The 21,618-nt window shown below is 36.8% G+C and overlaps 1 protein-coding gene across 2 annotated transcripts in view; it reads left to right on the top strand.

The window, feature by feature from the left end:
* The first annotated feature begins 12,305 nt into the window (after positions 1–12,305).
* Positions 12,306–21,618, top strand: part of frem1b (Fras1 related extracellular matrix 1b) — a 30,463-nt gene continuing 21,150 nt past the window's right edge. Inside the window, exons 1-11 of one of the 2 annotated variants that reach the window (XM_039682957.2) lie at positions 12,306–12,781; positions 12,904–12,996; positions 15,519–15,828; positions 15,899–15,993; positions 16,126–16,406; positions 17,158–17,357; positions 17,440–17,763; positions 18,868–18,976; positions 19,051–19,182; positions 21,017–21,361; positions 21,428–21,570. In XM_039682957.2, coding sequence (XP_039538891.2) covers positions 15,595–15,828; positions 15,899–15,993; positions 16,126–16,406; positions 17,158–17,357; positions 17,440–17,763; positions 18,868–18,976; positions 19,051–19,182; positions 21,017–21,361; positions 21,428–21,570 — 1,863 coding nt within the window. In that variant the 5' untranslated portion in view covers positions 12,306–12,781; positions 12,904–12,996; positions 15,519–15,594. The remainder of the gene's footprint in view (positions 12,782–12,903; positions 12,997–15,518; positions 15,829–15,898; positions 15,994–16,125; positions 16,407–17,157; positions 17,358–17,439; positions 17,764–18,867; positions 18,977–19,050; positions 19,183–21,016; positions 21,362–21,427; positions 21,571–21,618) is intronic. The other variant, XM_039682955.2, reaches the window with a different exon arrangement.

The following is a 21,618-nucleotide window of genomic DNA, read 5'->3' as shown; positions in this document are numbered from 1 at the left end:
AGATGTGTTAGCTCTCTAAATGCTCAGTGTGTCAGGCAGCAGCTGACGCCTCAGGTGAACTGTGCAGCAGTCAAATAAAATTATATCCGCTCCACACACCTCTGCGGACCGAGCGCAGAGACCGAAGCACTTGGCAGACGTCCGCTAGATGTCTAGTAGACAACTAGTGAGTTGGGTCGGGAATGAGCCGAAAAAAATGTGAAATGCAAAAAAAACAAATATTTGATCAAAAGTCGTGTCCGATCAAACTCGACGGTATTGTGACACATTTGGTTGAAGCAGCCAAATTTGTCAAATGCCAACCATGACAGGTTGAGTGACCTTGAAAATCATAAACAAAATTATGAAATGTACAAATAAAGACTACATTAAAAAAAGAATTTAATGTCGTGTCCTGAAGCAAAAATAAAAGTGTAGTTCCTCTCGAAAGTGATGTTGGTTAATTTTAAAGGGAGTTCATTTTTAACCCTCAATATTAATGCCCCCAGTTCTTTAGAAATATGAAAATGACTACAAGTATTTTTATTTTCAAGTATATTTATTTTATTTTTATTATGTTTTATTTTATTTTCTTCAATTATCACTTGGATCAGTTTTAAATATAATTTCAATATATATATATATATGTATAAATAATCGAAATATGAATATAATTGAAATTATATATAAAACTGATTCAAGCATATATATATATATATGGAAAACATTTTATTTAACATTTTATGGACAACATTTTATTTAATGTAGGCAAGCCATATCCCAGCATCTATTTACTGCATTACTGCATATATGTATATATATATATATATATATATATATATATATACTGCCTACATTAAATAAAATAAAACCATGTTCTTGTTGTACATTCAAAATTTTCTTTTATTTTTTGGCAACCAGTGCACCAGAAATTTGACATTATCATTGATACAGTATATTTGGCTTGTAAAATTCATTCGCTCAAGGCAAGACTTCATAATTAAATAGTTTAATGCAAGGTGGGGACCTGTGACATAAATTAATATAATAATCGTGCAGATCAAATCATTGTCCTCGTATTTGCATTTCCGAAATGCTAGCCTACTTTAAGCAGATTTAAATTGCATGAATCCAAACCTTCATGCATGTTAAAGAACTTGGTTTGAGTGAAACTATAATAGACGGTCTGAATAAATGAAGCACAATCGCAAGAATTCCTTCTGCTGCATTGCCAATGAGGTCCAGCAGAGGGAATCCAAATGCAAAACACCTTAATCGAGGTGTGTTCAGAGACTTTATATCGTCTCCTATATAGTTTTTAACTATTTAAGAAAAAAAAAATCAAAATGGAGGCTGTATTTTTAAATATAGCATTGAATTATGCTTAAATGCATTAAATGACTGAGTATGTCACGTTTTTGACTGACAACCTGTCCAGTCTCCCTTATTTTAGCATCAGTCAAAAGCCTCTTTGCATATGAGACCTCCAGGTTACTTGTATATTTTTTGATGTACAGTCAACATGTAATTGATTAAATTAACAGAAACATTAGCATAATTGAGTGGCTTTTATTCTGTATTTCTTCTAGGACTTCAGCTAGGCCCAGAGCACATCCTTGGTGTGCGTCAGTGGCCGGTCAGTCATTCGGGCTGTATCTGCTGTCACCTCGCATCAGACTCACTCACTCTGACAGGCGGTATTCAAAACAGGGCGTTTGGACAATGGCCCGAGCTGTCAGGGAAGATGGCAGCGTTCGCTGGGAGGAAGACAGCGACGGGGGTCACTGAAAATGTATGCAAATTTGACATTTCTTCACTCATTTGCATACACGGCCTTCAAATCAGACTGTTTATTTATTTACTTACCCTGAGTGTCCATAGACGTAATCATAATGAAAGGATGTGTACATTTGTATGTGACATTTTGCCATGAATTACTGACATATTATTTGGAGTACATGTTCGCAGTGGTGACTTATAAAGTTATGATGAGTTAAAGTCTCGAGTTCATCCTTTCTAGGTCATTTGAAGACAAACATTTCATAGATTGCAGGAAGATTATATAAAGAGATATCAATCCCAGCTAACAAATTTATGTGATTTAAAGTGATTTTCTGTTTCTAAAACCAAGTAAAACGTTTTTTTTTTAAAGGGTATAATAATGTTAGTACAGCATTCTCCTAACCTTAAGGCTAACATTAAGATTTATCAAGTACAAATTCATAATAATTTAGGTTCGTCCGTTCGTGATCACCTTCCGTGGGTCCATTCAGTCCCTTCAACACTATTGACAATAGACAGTGGACCTTTTTTTAATGAATTATTCAAAATTATTTAACTATTTGTTTTGTTTATTTTAATTTCTTCTATGTAAAGCACTTTGAATCACCATTGTGTATGTATGAAATGTGCTATATAAATAAACTTGCCTTGCCCTTGCCTATATACATCACAATTAACAAAGATTAACAAAGTTTTTCTTGGATATTTTTATACACATTATCAGTCTTTTAAGTGTATTAACTGTATTGTTCTTTCTTTTTATTGAGGGAGAAATACTAAAGAACAACATATACTCATTAGGGCTGTCAAACGATTAATCGGATCCAAAATAAAAGTTTGTGTTTACATAATATATGTGGGTGCACTGTGTATATTTATTATACGTATATATATATAAAAAAATACACACACATGCTTGTACATATTTAAAAATATAGATATATAGTATATAGATTTATATATAATTTATATTATATATAAATATAATTTATATTATATATATATATATATATATATATATATATAATTATAATAATTATACACAGTGAAAAATAAATAATAAAAATAATAAAAATATATTTAATAAATAATAAAAATAATTATACACAGTGCACCCACATATATTATGTAAACACCAACTTTTATTTTGGATGCGATTAATCATTTGACAGCCCTAATACTTATTCTAAAATATTATATTAGATACAGTATATCCCATAGAAAATTTTTGAAAAAATGTCAGGGGAGTAATGGCTTTTGATGATCCTGCATTTTTGAGCTCCTGACGTCTCTCTAACATTGTCCTCGCTGTTTTAAATTAGAATGAGTCAGCCTCCTTTCTTTGCATGGATAGCATAACCTAAAAAGCATTTACATTCTGATTGTACACAAATACTCAAGCCACTTGACACCTCGAGACACCCAGCGTCTGGACAGAGATAGCGACTAGGTCACCCAGGCTTGGCAGGCCCAGGCTTGGCTCTCCCACACAATCTGTGCTTGTGGTTTTGGCAGGTCCTCCCATTCCTCCTCCCCTCCCCACCCCACCCAGACCCCCCCTTTGCCAGGGCTATGTGTGTTGATCTGAAGTGCCTACCATCCTCCATCGTCTCCAACTGAAGATTACACACCTGTCTGGCATGCGCGAGCAGCCAGGGACAGAGGCAGAGCCATGCGGATGGCAGCCAGCCCTGCTCCCCTGTCCCAGACCGCTCTGATGTCAGCTGGCTGTGAAAGGGAATGGGTCTTGTACTGACCAGAGATTGTGATTAAGCTTGAACTGGGTGGTGGCCAGAGCTCTGGACCCACGCCACGCTGCCCTTGTCTGGTCAAGCCACCCCGCCAAGATTCTCCAGCCCTGGTGAGACCAAATCTGCAACAATAAGAAAGTGAGATTGCATTGTTTATTTATAATATTCATGATTTTTAAGTTTACATTTTTACCTATTTGCACACTATAGTGTATTACATCAGTAAATCTCATCTATGAAAACAATCCTACTATACAATCTAAATTTTTATATGTCTTTGCATATAATTAGTATAAGGCCTCTCTGCCTGTATTTTCACCACAGAGACTAAATTTAATGCGCTTTACGGAGACACTTTATCTAAGATTTATTCTAACAAGTTCCAAAAAAACAATCCTCTTTGGGCTGGAAGTGATGAGGCATGACGCTAGGACTGTGGCCAAGCTTACTCCAGCCATTCTCTCTAATGCAAAGTTACTGTGCCGCTACTTCGGCGCCCAGTCGCGGACTAGAGGAGACACGCGGCTACCGTAGCCGCTGGTATATCTGTGCGTGGCTGTCACATCAGACCTCTATCCAGAACACAACACACGACTTGTGCAGCATCTTTCGCCAATTCGACGTATAGTTGAATGCAAATAATGACAAATGACAAATAACATTGTCCCTTTTTTCTATATGGCCTAATTCTATTTTAAATGTCTGTGAAATCTTTTGTTTTTTGTACCGATGTTTAACCAGAAACTAAGTTACACTGACACCTTGTGGTGTGGATGCAAAAGATAATGTTTTAAAGCTAGCTTTTTTTACGGATGTCGTTATAGAAATACCCTATTCACAGTCAGCCGTGGTTAATTTTATTCTATGAGCGAAAATTGATCTTATATAAAACAAATTTTATTAGGCTAATACAATTCTTTTACTCCATGTTACTCCATGCACCTTAATCAAGATATTTTAGCCAGTATTTATATATATTCTTGTGTGAATATCTTTAAAGTTAAGCGGTCCCAGTCTAGAGCCCTGGGGCATCTCATGGGCTTTGATATAGAACTACAGTGCCAGCAGTCATCTGCTCATGTCTCACTTTAACATATCCTCTCACCTTCCCAAAACGCCCCTCACCCATACTGATTGGCCTGCATACACTATTCATGAGACCCATAACTGAGAAAACTTAATCTTCCTGTACATTAATTACATTTATCCAAATATGATTGTGTCATGGCCACAAAATGGATGTTGGGGGGTTGTTGTTATCTGGTGGGGTTAGAGTTCATTTCAAATGGAAGAGGTGGATGCAGAGTGGGTACCCCGTCTTAACCCTCCAGCACTGGATGCACCGTCGACCCGCTTTTTCATTTCATGTGGAAAAACAAACTAATTACGTGGAAATATGATAATGTATTGTGCTGGAGGAGTCGCCTATGACTCTCATTAAGAGTCCATGCAATCCTACTTGTTTCCTTGCTCTAATCCACCTCACTTGCTCTCTCTCTCTTCATCCACTCAGATAACATGCGTTATTTCTCCCAGGGAGTGTTGCCCTTTCACGAGCCATGAACATTAGTGACCAGTCTGGGGCACTTTGCATCAAAGTCAGCCTCATTTACATAATCGTGGGATTACTCCCTTTTTTTACTGCCAGTGATGGTCAACATCTCCCATGATTCCTCAAGACCACTGCCCCCCACATCCCAAAATTCTCACATAGCTCTTCTAATACCGAGCATGAAGCAGAGTCCCTTAACTGATACCTAAGGGAAGACTGTGGGCAGCCCTTCTACAGATTTACTCTTCATTTATCCCTGATCCCTCCATCCTTACATGATGAAATCACATATGATTCATCAGTGCTCATTACATTTGACAAGTCTTCACTGCAGGAGCTTGTCAATTATCATCTGGTGGCCTGTAGATTCGCTCTCATACTCTAGGCTTGTCTCGTAGCAACCCTGATAAAATCTAACAATCCCAAGGTGGATGTTAGCATTCAGGGGGCCCCATTTAGTGATAACAGAACAAGTGGTACAAGTATAACCATGTAGAAATAGAATAACCATCTTTGGTTCCCCAAAGATAAAGATGTTGGCCCATATTGATAGGATAGCATCTTGCAGTTGATGGAGATCTGTGGGATGCACATCCAGGGCATGAAGCTCCCATTCCACCACATCCCAAAGATGCTCTATTGGGTTGAGATCTGGTGACTGTGGGGGCCTTTTTAGTACAGTGAACTCATTGTCATGTTCAAGAAACCAATTTGAAATGATTCGAGCTTTGTGACATGGTGCATTATCATGCTGGAAGTAGCCATCAGAGGATGGGTACATGGTGGCCATAAAGGGATGGACATGGTCAGAAACAATGCTCAGGTAGGCTGTGGCATTTAAACAATGCCCAATTGGCTCTAAGGGGCCTAAAGTGTGCCAAGAAAACATCCCCCACACCATTACACCACCACCACCAGCCTGCACAGTGGTAACAAGGCATGATGGGTCCATGTTCTCATTCTGTTTACGCCAAATTCTGACTCTACCATCTGAATGTCTCAAAGGAAATCGAGACTCATCAGACCAGGCAACTTTTTTCCAGTCTTCAACTGTCCAATTTTGGTGAGCTCTTGCCAATTGTAGCCTCTTTTCCTATTTGTAGTGGAGTCGTGGGATGAGGTCTTCTGCTCTTGTAGCCCATCCGCCTCAAGGTTGTGCGTGTTGTGGCTTCACAAATGCTTTGCTGCATACCTCGGTTGTAACGAGTGGTTATTTCAGTCAAAGTTGCTCTTCTATCAGCTTGAATCAGTCGGCCCATTCTCCTCTGACCTCTAGCATCAACAAGGCATTTTCGCCCACAGGACTGCTGCATACTGGATGTTTTTCTCTTTTCACACCATTCTTTGTAAACCCTAGAAATGGTTGTTTGTGAAAATCCCAGTAAGTGAGCAGATTGTAAAAATACTCCGACCGGCCCGTCTGGCACCAACAACCATGCCACGCTCAAAATTGCTTAAATCACCTTTCTTTCCCATTCTGACATTCAGTTTGGAGTTCAGGAGATTGTCTTGACCAGGACCACACCCCTAAATGCATTGAAGCAACTGCCATGTGATTGGTTGATTAGCTAATTGCATTAATGAGAAATTGAACAGGTGTTCCTAATAATCCTTTAGGTGACTCACCTAAAGGATTATTAGAAGCACCTGTGCAATTTCTAATATAATATATCCATGACACCCAACCGTTCAAAAGCTTGAGGTCAATCCCTTTTTCTCTCTTTTTTTTTTTAAATAAGTGATTACTTGTATGCATTAAACTGTTTAAAAGTGACAGTAAAGACATTTGGAAAAGATTTCCATTTCTTTGTTTTTTGTTAGTTCTATTATTAAAACATTTGTCTAGCACTAGTATGCTAAATATGCTCAATTTATCACATCTAGCTCCAACGAGAAATATCTCTGATAAGATCTGTAAGGAAGTGAAGAAAAACACATAGGCAAGGCAAGACTCTGGCAAGACTTTGTTCACAGCTGGCAAAGCTAGTGCATTGAAATGGCTGCCATTGGGCTTTAGGGTCAGATACCATGCCAGCATCACCAATCGTACCACTGTTGATTAGATGAACGTATAAGGAATATCACCTTACTTGATCCTGTGAGCGTGAGGCGTTAAATCAACATCCACATCCCCCAGTCTCCAGTGATATTGTAAGTATAACCTGTTAATTAAAAAAGTTCTTTCTGCGATGCCAACTTCACACTGTCAAGTTACGTGGTACTTTATTGATTAAACCTCCCTTTAAACACAATAATCATTGCACATTACTATTCTAGTATGGAATGCCGTCCCATATATGTGATGTAACAAGATATTCATGTAGATTTTCATAAATACAATTAACCATTCGCCTGTAAACTTTCCTGTGCATGCTAAGCAAATGTTTTTTTGGGTTTTTTTGCAGCTCGCTGGGCTTGTCTTTCCCGAATCAACGGTCAAGAAGCTACATTAACTTGGTTCCTGACAAAAAGTCAAGGCCCAAATATGACAGATGCCCAAGGCCAAGGTGGGCACTCGGCCAGTGCCGCTACTGCGAAAGGGTAGCAGTCAGAACATATCAGGAGTGAGTGGACACTTCAAATGGCATCAAAACTAAAGCGTATACAAGTTGCTGTTATCCTCTCAACTTTGTGACAGTGTTATGAGAGTGTAAAAGAAAGACGCTGTTTTTTACGTTGCAATAAACACTGTAGAAAGTAAGGCCGTTTTTTAAGGGGTTAATACATAATACATAGGCTATTCAAAGCTTGTTTTTAGTTCCAATGTTAATACTAACTATAGAGTCCACTATACAGTATAACTGGGTTCACATTTAATATCCTCATACAATATTTAGCAGGTTTGAAATGCATCAGTCACAATTTTTTTATTTTATAATTTTAAAATATAATTGTATACAGTAGTATTATACAGCTTTTATTTTTTATATATATTTTTTAATTCCTTTTTGTCATTTTTATTTGTTTTTATTTCTATATGTTTCATTTATTTCCATTTCAGTTACTTCAACTTAAACTCATTTGTTTTAGTTAGTTGCCAAGGCCACATTTCTAATGTTCAAAGTCTAAGCTATTAATGTAGAAAAAGGTCTGCAGAACAGACTAAATTTGGAATTATTATACTATTTAATCATATTATAATTTAGCTGCCCCTTTTATTTTAATTTTAGATATAGTAATTTTATGTGCTTTTTTTTTTTTTTTTCTTTTGTTATATTTTAATTTATTTCAGCTTTATTTCAATTACCCAAAATGATGTTTCATAATTTATTGGTCACACTTTAGATTAGGGTTCAAATATCACTATTAACTACAACTTTTGCCTTAATAAACTCTTAATTACTGCTTATTAATCGTTAAAAAGGTAGTTGTTAAGGTTACGTATTGAGTAAAACGTATAGAAAATGGTCATGCAGAATTATGCATTAATATGTAAACTGCCAATGCTAATATGGCATGCTATAAGCAGCTAGTTAATAGGGAGAATTGGACCCTAAACTAAAGTGTTAGAATCTTAGTTTTAGTTAATATTAACAACACAGATTTCAATTGGACATATAAAGGCCATTGCAGTATAAAAGAGCAGCAGTTATCACTTGAACTTTGTAAAACTCAACATAAGACCATGAAACACCTTGAAAGTCTCAGAGCAAAAAGACAGAGGCTAGTTTGAGCCAGCAGCTGGAAACAAGCGACTCTGTTTTTGTGTCATGGTCTCGTTAAACATGCCTCAACACATTCTTGATTGGATGCAGCTTTAGATTAATTAGAACCGACGTGTCAGCGCCATCAGCTCTGTCTGCGTGCGGCCTCAGATCTGTTCCTAAACCGCTCACTGAGTCCGAGAGAGGGAGGGAGTTAGAGATTGAAAATCGCCATATTTTATTTGTAATTTTCATTTTAAAAGCCTCAAAGGATATTTACTAGTTTTTCCAGCCAAAAAACACCAAAAAGAGCGAAAATTAGGTCTACTCAAAGGGATCCAGCAAGTGTGCAGGAAATCCAGAGCTCAAACTAGGGCAGGACAAGTTGTATTTTCATTGCAGCATGTGTTATAGTACTTCAGCTCTCTGGAGAAGTTTGATACTGTGTGAATGAGAATGTTAGCTCTCCTGCAGTCGCTGCTGGATCTCTTGAGCATCTAAAGAAAACAGGAAAAGTAGGAACGGATCTTAGTGAAGGAGATATCTGGACAGCTTTAGTTATTTACCACTTCCTGCTTGTTTTGACTTGTCTTGGTCTTAGTCTTTGAGTAAAATCGAAATAATTGAGTTGTAGCCTACCCAACCAGCAAAGTTTATTTAAACGGTTATACATACACTCTAAAAAATGCTGGGTTGTTTTAAAAAAAAAAAAAAATGGACAAACCCAGCCATTGGGTTAAAAATGTCATTTAAAAATGTAACCCAATGTCTGGGTTTGTCCATATTTTACCCCAAATTGGGTTAAAACAACCCATTTTTTAGAGTGTAGATTTTTTAGAATCCAGTGATTCCAGAAAATCTTGAATTTCTGGACATTTTTACAAATATTTAACTTTTATTCTAGAATTATTTCCATATTTACACTATCTTTTAAAAGTTCAGTCACTAAGATTTTTTATCTTAAAGGTATAGCGGAGGATCTTTCCGAATTTTAGAGAAGACCCGCCCTCTCCAATTTTAAAAAAAAATAAATAAAATGCACATGCACAAACACAACACTCCCGAGAGGGAACGCCTACTATTACGCCTTGCACAATTATGTTGCAAATTGTAAACTAACTCAAAAATATTCATAAAAAAGACAACATGTCAAATGCCCTTCCGTGTTTTATTTACTTATTATACTGATCGATTGAGTGACCGATGACTCAAGACATGATATGTCCAACCCTGTATCACACGAAATACGTTCTGAGGAAACTATTTTGCAAATCTCAATTACGTTACATAGCAACATATAAGTAGTGCTATTACGTTGGTCCTTAACCTAATATGTCTCATTGTTAATACGTAGGTATTAATAAGTTATTTTTATACATAGTTGCGTATGGAGAAGTAGCTTGTTGCATTTGTGTAATAATTAACACACAAGGTTTTAGAATATGAACACATGAACACGCAAGGTTTTAGAATATTTCAGCGTGATACCATTTACCATTTTGGTCAAAAGGCTACAAATTGAGATGTTTACCGTGTCTATGCGGTGCATGACTTGTGCCAGGGCTAGCATTGCTAAGTAGCTTGCATTAACTTTTACTAGTGATTTTAAATGGATTTCTCCAAATAGCGTGACAAACTTTACCTGTCTAGTAGAATCTTCGCGACTGCGGCATCAGTGAGAAGCCCAACCTGTGCTTTTAGCGCACGCCAGCGTGTGATATTCACCCAAAATCACTTTGGTCTTGTTTCTATATTCTGCGGCCTTTCTCTTCTTATCATACACTTCGTATACATTTTTTTTTTTCTCTTTCGACCCTCAGCCATTTTCAAAGGAATGGCTGAAACCGCAACTCCGACATAATACACCTGAAAGTGAAAACTACATGGACGAGCACGTACGACGGCCTTACGTAAACATATCACCAGAATGATTGATACTTCGATCGACCAATAGTATAGACTACCCACCCGGAAAAAGAAAATCCTCCGCTATACCTTTAAGTCGTTTTTGCTTATTGCTATATGGTTAAATTAAATAATCAAAGTTAGCAGCAAAGATATTGCTTAATAAAGTGATATTAAATGCATAAAGTATATATTTGTGTAATTTAACAGGTTTGTGTATTAAGTTTGCAAAAAATATTGTTGGTTTAACTTAAAAAATTAAGTAACCTGTTTGCCTTATAATTTTAAGTTCACTGAAATGGAAAAATTGAGTTAATACAACGAAGGACATTGATTTAATCACCAGAAACTCAAAATATTATGTTATCTGAACTACATCAATGATTTAAGTTAATTTGACAAAAGAAAAAATGTTCATGAAAATATTTTTTACAGTGTGGTTGAATTCCTTCAGAGGAATCCTGAATCCATCTTTTTGCAAGTGAGATGAGTAAAAGCATATTCACATTAGTCTAGAACTACAATAAGCATCACACACAAAGCCTCTTACTCCCATTTTCCCATTTCTCTCAACATGGAGACAAGAGAGCTGTCAGTCAAAAAAAAAAAAACGAGAAAACAAAGTAACTTCCGTTATTAATTTGAAATGGTAACGCCGATATTTTATTGTAAATTTAAAAGTAATCTATTACTCTATTAGTTTCTTGTAAAAGTAATTTACACTGTAAAAATATTGTTGGTTTAACTTAAAAAATGAGGTAACCTGGTTGCCTTCAAATTTTAAGTTCATTGAAATGGAAAAATTGAGTTAATACAATGAAGGAGATTGATTTAATCACCAGAAACTCAAAATATTATGTTATCTGAAAAAAAAAAAATGTTGTGATTACAAATCATGGAAATATTTTTTTACAGTGTAATAACGTAACTCGCATTACTTGTAAAGTGTTACCCACAACACTGATCATTATAAATATTACGCATTTTATTTATTTGTTCACATTTTTGTTCGTTGCTAAAACTAAAACTCCAGTTTTGTTTTTTTTTTCTTTTTCACAACATTTTTCTTTTGTCAAATCAACTTAAATAATTGATGTAGTTCAGATAAAACATAATATTTTGAGTTTCTGGTGATTAAATCAATATCCTTCATTGTATTAACTCAATTTTTCCATTTCAACGAACTTAAAATTTTAAGGCAATATTGTTGGTTTAACTTTAAAAAAAGTAAGTAACCCGGTTGCCTTAAAATTTTAAGTTCATTGAAATGGAAAAAGTGAGTTAATACAATGAAGGACAATGATTTAATCACCAGAAACCCAAAATTATATGTTATCTGAACTAAATTAATTATTTAAGTTGATTTGACAAAAGAATAAAATGTTGTGATTACTAATTTTTTACAGTGCAGGTTACTTCATTTTTTAAGTTAAACCAACTTTTACAGTGTAATTACACAACTCACATTAATTGTAAAGTGTTACCCACAACACTGATCATTATAAATATTACGCATTTAATTTGATTTATTTGTTCACATTTTTGTTCGTTGCTAAAACTAAAACTCCAGTTTTTGTTTTTTTTACGTAACCGGCGATGACTTCCTAAAAGCGAGAGGCATGGCAACAGAGTTTCTCACCCCTATGCAGACGCGACGGGGGGTAGACGAGAGTGACCGGCCCACATTTATCAGTCTGGCCTGAACGGAGTTGCACAGCAGGGAAGAGGCATGCCTTTGTCCCGCAGGTCAGCCTGGGGCAAGAGGAAGGTGTACGCGGGTAGTGTTTGTGAATCATGTGAGTCGGACGTGCTACAGTTTGTGTTGAGGTTACTTCTGTTCCCTCAGCCAACAAAACACTACTTCCATTCGCTTTAATGAAGGCTGCGGGGCCGTAAAACATCAAAGCGAACAGGGTTGCTTTTCAGACATTCGATAAATTGAAAACTTACTAGAAGCTGTTACTAATTTCACTCTCTTTTCATCTAACCTTACTCTTTTTGAGAGCAGGAGGGTCTTTCCATCTTCAGGGAAATCAGAACATCTGGGTTTGTGAGAAGTAGAAACCTTTGGAACTGGTCTGCATGTTTCCTGTGTGAGGAGATTGAACTTTTCCTCCCCTTTTTCAAGTCTTCCTTCGCTCCGCCGATTCCTGTTGCTTTGCTTCAAGGTAGGACGTGAGAAGCAAAGGCAAACAGTCATGATTCTTGCATCTTTTGTTCTTCTCTCCGGCTCCTTCTCTTTCTTTCAGGGTCTGTTTGTGTTTTGGTAATGGTTCTTTGTGGTCTTTAGGGGGTAAACCTCTGCTGTTTGAAGAGGGCTGAACTCTTCTGTTAGTCTACACACATTGAAGGAACTGCAGGCCAACTGTGGATTCAGCTGTAGGTATGTTAAGAATGCTTCTGTATTGTCTCTCTCCATCTTCGGTTCTGTGTTTTAGACAGTTAAAACATAGCGAAATAGGACTGACAAATCTCACTTTCTCGCAGGTTTATCGGTTTTGCTTTTTATGAGTTACCAACTTTCTCTTAAAGCCTTTTATTGTCTTCTCAGAAAGAGGTTCAGGCTGTTGATTATTTGTCTGAACACGTTAGCATCTGTGTGCATGAGTCATGTTTAAACAAGCATATTTAACGCATCTAGATGAATTATTAATGCTCGAAGTGAAGTCAAAACATTTACAAACCATTTTAGAGAGCATGTTTGCACCATGAGGTAAGATTGTTAACAACACATGGTGATGGGTTCTGTTTTTTTTTTTGCCCATTTATGTTTTTATTGAGCAATGAAATGTTCGATGTGGCTAAAACTTTGAGCTTGTGTCAAAGCTTGTGTCTGATAGCACCTGGCTGCATAGAAAACAACAACATTAGTGTAGTTCAGATGCGTCTTTGATGCTTGATTCCTGAGGCAGCGTGAGACTGATTAACCCTTTTGTTGCCACAGTTTTAGTTCTAAAACTTTTAGATTTTGAGGCTTTTAGATGTATGTTAGCTTTGAGAGCCAGTGTTATTTTAGTATATACTAGTGTTCATTCATATTTTGAATTTTTTTGGTAATTTGACTGTTCTTTTGTCATTTTTATTAGTTTTTTATTTAAATCTTTAATTTCTCTTTCCATTTAGCTTTATTAAGTTCAGTAGTTTTTTATTTCAGTGAGTTGTCAAGTTTACGTTTTACATCTAATATTTTTCTAGTTAAATTTAAGTTTTAGTTAGCAATAACAGCTCCTTTAAGTTACCTAATGCTAGTGTACTCCTACACTGCTAAAATCCTATTGTTAATGAGTATTTTATTTATTTTATGTTTTATATATATGTTATACCTATTTAAAAAAATAAAAATGAAAAACTCAAAATCAATTAAGTCATTTTTTGTAATATGCATAGTTTTTCTCTTCTAAGATTAAAAATACTGATGACTCATCTTGTACTCGTGGGCGTGTCCACATATTTGTCCAGTCAAATGCTTTATAGTTTATAGAATGAAAATGTCCCTCTCCCTAAACCAGGCTTCTCTTATGCCTGGTTCAGATTTGGAACGATCCGTTTGACGTAGGGTGTCGTGGGGATTCGTAAACGACAACGGGCGTCGGGACGCAAGATTCGATCGTATCATCTCGTATAGTGTGTCATAGTGGGCGACAACCTACGTCGCGTCTGCAATGCTTCACGACATCACAACAAAAAGACTAGCATGTTTAATTTTTTTAACGGTGGTCCACGACGGTTCCGTCACATGTATGAGGTTGACTAATAGGAGCACAAGTTTTCCGTACACAACTTTCAAAAATGGCGAAACGAAAGAGAGGCGATGGTGCTAACGTTAAAACTAGAAGTAAAAATATATAAGAAAACAATATTTTACATCAAGTTCTCTTTGGAGGATTGACAGCCCATACTGTCCTCTTCGAGTAGGGTTCTCAAGTCTCACGCAATTCAACCAGTTCACACACTCACACGCCACACCGTGTATTTCTCACGCTGAAAAGGCAATGCCGAGCAATCCAGGAACTCACTCGCTACGAGTTTCGCCTTCTCAATGACATCAAGCGCGCCGTTAAACACGGCATGCGATGACTGGTCAGGAAGTAACGTGTAGTCTGACATGTGTCTTGTCCACGACACAACAAGATTTTAGGAGTCAAAATCGCGTAATCTGACACAGTGACTATCGTAACAGGCAAAAAAAATTGTGTAATCTGAACCAGGCATTAAACAAAAGTATAGCCCTCAAACCATATTTACTTTATAGCCCTTAATCCTGTAATTGTGGACAAATGTGGGCACAGAGGACTCAGGTGTGTGATCCTAATTTTTATTTATTATAAGTGTTATATCACTGTCTTCGATAAAGTTGTCTATCCATTTATGGATATTTTTTTTATTTTGGGGGTATTTTTGAATTTGTTTACTTCAAAAAGTACCATATTATATTATGTAAATTATGCTTATTTTTATGTTTTTTTTAAAACTACATTAAAATATCATTCCAATAAGTTCTTAGAGCTAAAACCTAAAGACGAAGTGACTGTCACCTGGTGTCTTATTTTGGCTTATTTTAGAATGCTCTAAATTAGTTTTTCCCATTCATTTCTATGGGTGTCCATTTTTGACCCAAATACAAGATTAAGGAGTTTTTTTCACCCACTTAACATTTGTAGAATTGAGTAAAAAAAATTTGTGTGTGTTCAGGAGGAAAACTTAGATCGCTCAGATTAATGGAAGTATTTTTAAAAAATAAATCAAAACTATTTTGCCCACATTTGTCCAGAATACGGGTTTAGGGTTAATAATTAGTCCACTTATTGTAGTCTATCATTGTTCTGAAATATGAATGAATGTATGAATTGTTCTATTTAATGCTTATTTGTTGCTTTATTTTCCTCATTCTTTAATTTCATGCAGCATACTGTGGAAATGAGAGCAAGACAGCTGATCTGAAGAAGATAATCTTGGATATCAAGCAACTGACCAAAAAACAATGGGGGTGTTCAAATTATACTCGACATTGCTCACCTTGAGTCATCTGTGGTCACATGTCCAAGCTTCGAGTCTGGTTCGTTTAAACGCAGGTCTTCGGGTAGCCAGAGGCCAGTCTGTGTTTGTCACGGCTGGTGAACTTCAGTTCCACACAAATGGGATATCTGAGGCCTGTAAGGTAGAAGTGGTGCTTACCGAGCCTGTGACGCAAAGAGTGGGGAAGCTGACTCCTCAGGTAACGTAGAAAATACAGATACATTGAGCTATTAAATATAAAACAGGAAAATAATTGTATCGTTTTCCAGGTTTTTGACTGCCAGTTCTTACCTGACGAGGTGAAGTACGTCCACAATGGCAGTCCTCTTCTTGAGGAGGACGCTGTCATGCTGAGAGTCTACAGGTGAAACATTGTGTGGTCATTATCCTCGTCCAACATCAACATGTCACGGCTGTTACTTCAATAAGGGCTTTTGAGAGCTGCTAAAAATATTTCCAAGGCCTAATGTAATCTCCATACCATGTCTGTGTTCAGGTTTACAGAAACCCAGACTTTTGTTGAGACTGTGCTACTACAGATACATGTGCTGGAACCTCAGAGGAGCCTCACAGAGCTTGGAAATGTTCCTTTGGTGGTTCCCGAGTTCTACGGCCTTTCCAATGCCATCAATGGCAGTGTCCTTTCCTTTAAAACCCAGCCTGACGTGATCTGCACCGTACGTCTTCTCAGCTCTGAGATCAACGTCCCAGTGCTTGGTCAACTGGTCGTTGAAGATCCTGAAACAATGATAGCCACTGAGGCTGGACCAAGAAAAGGTATCACATACTTTTTATGAATTAAAAATTGGGGTGGTGATGGCGCAGTGGATAAGACACACGCCTTTGGTGTGAGAGACCCGGGTTTGAAGACGCTGTGAGACACCAATGTGTCCCTGAGCAAGACCAGAGGCGTACGACCTCTGACATAGCAATTGTAAGTCGCTTTGGATAAAAGCGTCAGCTAAATGAATAAAATGTAAATGTAAAAATTAATTGTTTTAAATATCATTTAAATAATGTCATGTGGTTTGACACCCTAAAAACAAAAACACATTTTTTTTATGAATGAATAATTTATTATATTTTTCTTAAAATAAAATATTTTGAAATATATATTTTAAACATTTTTGTAAAAATGTATACAGAAATGTTGTGACTCCCTAAAAACTGAAAATGATTAAAACTGTTTATCATTTAATAAATCAAGCGTTTTGTTTTTTTTTTGTTTTTTTACCATTCAAAATAAAAATAAATATTTTTTAAGTAATGAACTAAAATGTTTATGAAAATGTCCTGTGGCGCGACACCCTAAAACGTAATTTTGATTAATTAATAACTCCTTTTTATTTGTGAAGAATAACTTTTTATTTTTTTTGTGAAAATTTGGAGATTTTTTTTTTATATTTACATTCTTTTAAAATTCTTAAAAGTGGATTAAAAGTTTTTTTTTTTGTTTTTTTTTAAACCAAAAATAAATACAAAGAGTACATTTCTAAGAACTTCATCTCCTCTATTCAAACTTTTCAAGGACGTCACACTGGAATTGCATGCCCTGGAAATAAAGCCTGTGACCACAACACAAGGGAAGTTGAGTTCTTGAAGACGGACTGCACCGAGTTCCTCACTTCAGGTCTGAAGTACCAGCACCACAGTCCTCCATCACCTGAGATTGATTACATCCCAGTCAGGGTGGAGTTTAGGGACCAGACATCCCGAGCCGTGTTGGAGGTAGAATGACATCAGAATCAGGTTTGTATTAAAACACAACACAGGCCTCTGAATCTTCTCCTTCCCTTCTTCTCTCTCTTAGACCGAGAGTATCTGGATACCGGTGTTGATTCAGGGGGCCATGGAGAACCAACCCCCCCATGCCGCCTTCATGTCTACGTTCATCCTGGAGGTGGATCAGTTCATCCTCACCCCCATGACCACTGCTGCCTTGGATGCCAAAGATGACGAGACCTCGCAGGCCCAGCTCATCTTCAACGTGACCAAACCTCCAGCAGAGGGGTATATAACTCATTTGGACGATCACACTAAAACGGTATCCTCCTTTTCGTGGCAAGACCTGAATGAGATGAAAATCGCTTATCAGCCCCCAAACAGCAGTCACACAGCCAGGAGGAACTATGAGGTCAGTAAGAGATGATCAATTAATTGATGTACAGGAAAGTTTGGAAGGCAAATTTAGTTTTTTTCCCGTCAAATTTAATCCTACTTTAATCTTAAAATTTAAAGGCAGCTATAATTGTTTTGTTTTTTTTACACATATATTATTTCTATAAAGACCCCTTTATATCAGTGTTGTTATTATAAATTAAAACTATCCAATTAATTAAAATAAAATATACTGTAAATATTAGAGGAAAAACTCAAAAATTTTAAATGTTGCCATGGTAGCTAACTAAAATAAAGTTGAAGTACTAAAATAAAAATAAAAAAAGCACATACTAAAACTTTCACTGAACTTAACTCAAATCAAAATATGAATACTGTAATAATATATAAATACTAAAATAACACTGCTTTATGCTGTGAGGAAAGTATCATAAACATTATTATAAATCTTAAGATATTTAAAATATTTAGAATAATATAATAAAATACATATTCATAATATATACATATTAGGGCTAGGGCTGTCAAACGATTAATCGCGATTAATCGCATCCACAATAAAAGTTTGTGTTTACATAATATATGTGGTGCACTATATCATTTTTTGTATATATATATATAAATACACACACATGCTTGTATATATTTAAGAAAAAATATTATTTATATATAAAATATTTATATTTATATACAATATAAATTATATATAAATCTATATACAGTATATACATGGAAATATTTCTTAAATATATACAAGCATGTGTGTGTGTATTTATATATATATATATAATAAATAAATATACACAGTGCACCCACATATATTATGTAAACACAAACTTTTATTTTGGATGCGATTAATCGTTTGACAGCCCTAATATACAGTGTATATTATGTACAGTGTATAGTAGAAGTATTATAAAATGTTTAAAGTGTCTGGAAAATATTTAATTTACAATGTATTTTGTTGTTGTGTTAGTTTGCATCTTATCTTTTAAAATAATTAAATAATTCGTATTTAATATTACTTCTAACCGGTGTTCTCAGAAAGGAAAAAACGAAATGTAACTTTTATATTTAATTTATTAATTTATTTTTGCTTTTTACTGAATTTCTTGTCTAGGTTGAGTTTCAGGCCATCGATGGCTCATTTGTGCCGAGTCTTCCTATCCTGATGCACATCTCTATCCGCACTGCAGAGACCAACTCCCCTCGAGTCTCGTGGAATATGGGTACTCCGGCACATTAGCTAAAATAAATCATCTTCTAAATGAGAGAATGAGGCTAAACATCTTTATCCTTACAGGCTTGGATTTGTTGGAAGGCCAATCCAGACCAATCACATGGGAGCACCTACAAGTTGTTGACAACGACAACATAGATGCCGTCACCCTGATCGCTATGGATGGCCCTCTTAATGGACACTTAAGTGTTAGAGGTAAAGGAATCTGTCACCTCTCTGAAAGTATAAGCAAATCCAAATACAATTCCCAAGGCCGTTGTCTCACTGATTTGTTATAGTAAGTGTACACCCACTCTTTTATCCATCCTTCCTTCTCCATCCATGTGGTAACCATTCATCATGTGGGCATCATTCAAGAAACATATGTCCGGGTGGCCTAATCAGGTGTAAAATGTTTTGGCGACACTTTGCCAGGGGGCGCAGACCAAAGATGTCTTTAGAGCCGTAGCGGCTGTCCTTCCACTCCAGCAGACTTTTGTTTGCACAGACCCTGAACGAAGCAGATTGTAAAGACTTATGGCATTTCACGCCAGATGTCCAACACAAGGTCATTTCTCTTCCATCCGACCATTATCTTAGCAAGCTTTAATAACTGGTGACAATCATGCATCTATCTGAAACGCATTATTCATGAGAATGTTCTAGAATTTCAAAAGCACTGAAAGAAAGGATAGTTCACCCAAAAAGGTATTTTGAAATCTATTTTTTCATACATAATATAAATATTTCGATTATAGGACAAAAAAGAGACATTTTTCATAAACCTCTTCTTTTGCATTCCATATAAGAAAAAAGAGAGGCATTCAGGTTTGAAATGCCATGAAGTGAGTAATTGATTTTTTGGGTGAGCTATTCCTCTAAATCTTTGGTATGTTGGAAAGAACATGCCAAATTGCGATTCCAGGTTTTGAATGGGATGTTTTGCTGCATGCATTTTCCCGATTGTTTTTGTGTTTCCTGGTTTGGAGGATTTCCAGGCCCATGTCCCCGCTCCTTGTGTCATTCCCTGACAGGAGACCACCTGATCAGCAGAAGCCTCCAGCCTACTTAAACAACAGCTCCCGCTTTAAGCCAAACCCTTCATTTAATTGGTGTTTACGTTTTTAGGGTTGATGTGTCGCTTTGTGATCCCTCTGGCTGAGAATAGAAGCGTCCCATAACTTTGGCTTCAAATCCACTCCAAAAGCACCTCATTTTACTACACACGAAGATTGAGCTGAACAGCAAGTTCTGGTCCAGAATGGACCGGTCTCTCTTGAGAACCTAAATGCGGATTGGGAATTGCTCGCGTAGACCTCAAACTCAGGGACTCCGACCCTTGGGAAAGTCCTCAGTCAGCCTTCGGCCAAATGGAAAGCTGCCGTCCAATGTCCTCTTGCGTCAGGTATCTATATGGAGACTGTTTTTTTGGGCCTGATGCCCACAGCCACCTTTGGGCCCAATTACTTACTTGTTTCTCCATTGGACTTGTGGCCGTTTCCCCTGATAAAGTTGCTAATTAGGTTTGCTGTGCAACCAGTCATCATTCAATCTGTCTGGTGACCTTGCCCTTCTGTCTCCCTGGCAAGCAAGAGAAACTCAGCTTCACGGTGGGCAGCAGCCATCGCCTGGGAAGGACGCCATCTTTCTTTTTATTTTTTCGCAATCGGGAGAAGCCGGAGCCAACACTTGTGCCTTCAGGCGAAAAACAAAACTTTCACAATTGAATCGAGCCAAATGAATGAAATTGCAAATGATAGAATAGGATTTAAAATAATTTTAGATTATATTATACTTGTCAACATTATTCATTGGTGTTGGGTCATTATTCCATAAAATGAAACAAAAAACATTTTACTTTCATTTTATGGACAAAAACAAAAAGTCTTTCGAAACATTTGGAACGGATTTGGAACGACGAGAGTAAATTATCCCGAGTTTAATTTTTTGGGTGAACTATCCCTTTAACTTGACCTGGAATTTCATTTATCAAACATTCAAACAGACCCAAACCATATTTTACAACCAATCCTTTCTTCTTCATCCAAAGGTGGAAAAGGCTTCATGTTTAAGGTCAAGGATCTCAGAGAAGGCGTTGTGGTCTATCATCACTCGGACAGCGACACCACAAGGGATTACGTCGTCTTCCGAATCACAGATGGCCGCCATAGCATCAGACACAAATTCCCCATCTATATTCTTCCAAAAGACGACACCCCGCCTTTTTTAATCAATAATGTGGCCTTTGAGGTCCAAGAAGGTGGCACGGTTAGGGTGGAGGAGTACATGCTGATGGCCTCAGACTTGGACTCCAGCGATGACTACATTCAGTATCAGCTGATTACTTTTCCTAGAGGGGGACAGCTGGTAAAGAAGTCCTCTCCACGTGAACCAGGTCAGTTGCATTTAATGGGTTATATTTCAGTAAGTTTCAACTTATCTGACGTGACTTATCAACCAGGTGTCCCAGTGAAGAGCTTCCTGCAAAGGGACCTTTTTCAAGGTCTAATCTACTACAAGCACTCAGGGGAGGAAGTGTTTGAGGACTCGTTTGATTTCATCCTGTTAGATGTCCATCAGCCTCCGAATCTATCGGACAGACATGTAACTTGGTATCCGTTTTCTTATTAAATTCCATTTTAGTGTGAATAT

This window comes from Pimephales promelas, chromosome 2, assembly GCF_988280905.1.
Source record: "Pimephales promelas chromosome 2, fPimPro1.hap1.1, whole genome shotgun sequence".
Taxonomy (NCBI): Eukaryota; Metazoa; Chordata; class Actinopteri; order Cypriniformes; family Leuciscidae; genus Pimephales; species Pimephales promelas.
This window is presented reverse-complemented; position numbering and strand designations above follow the sequence as displayed.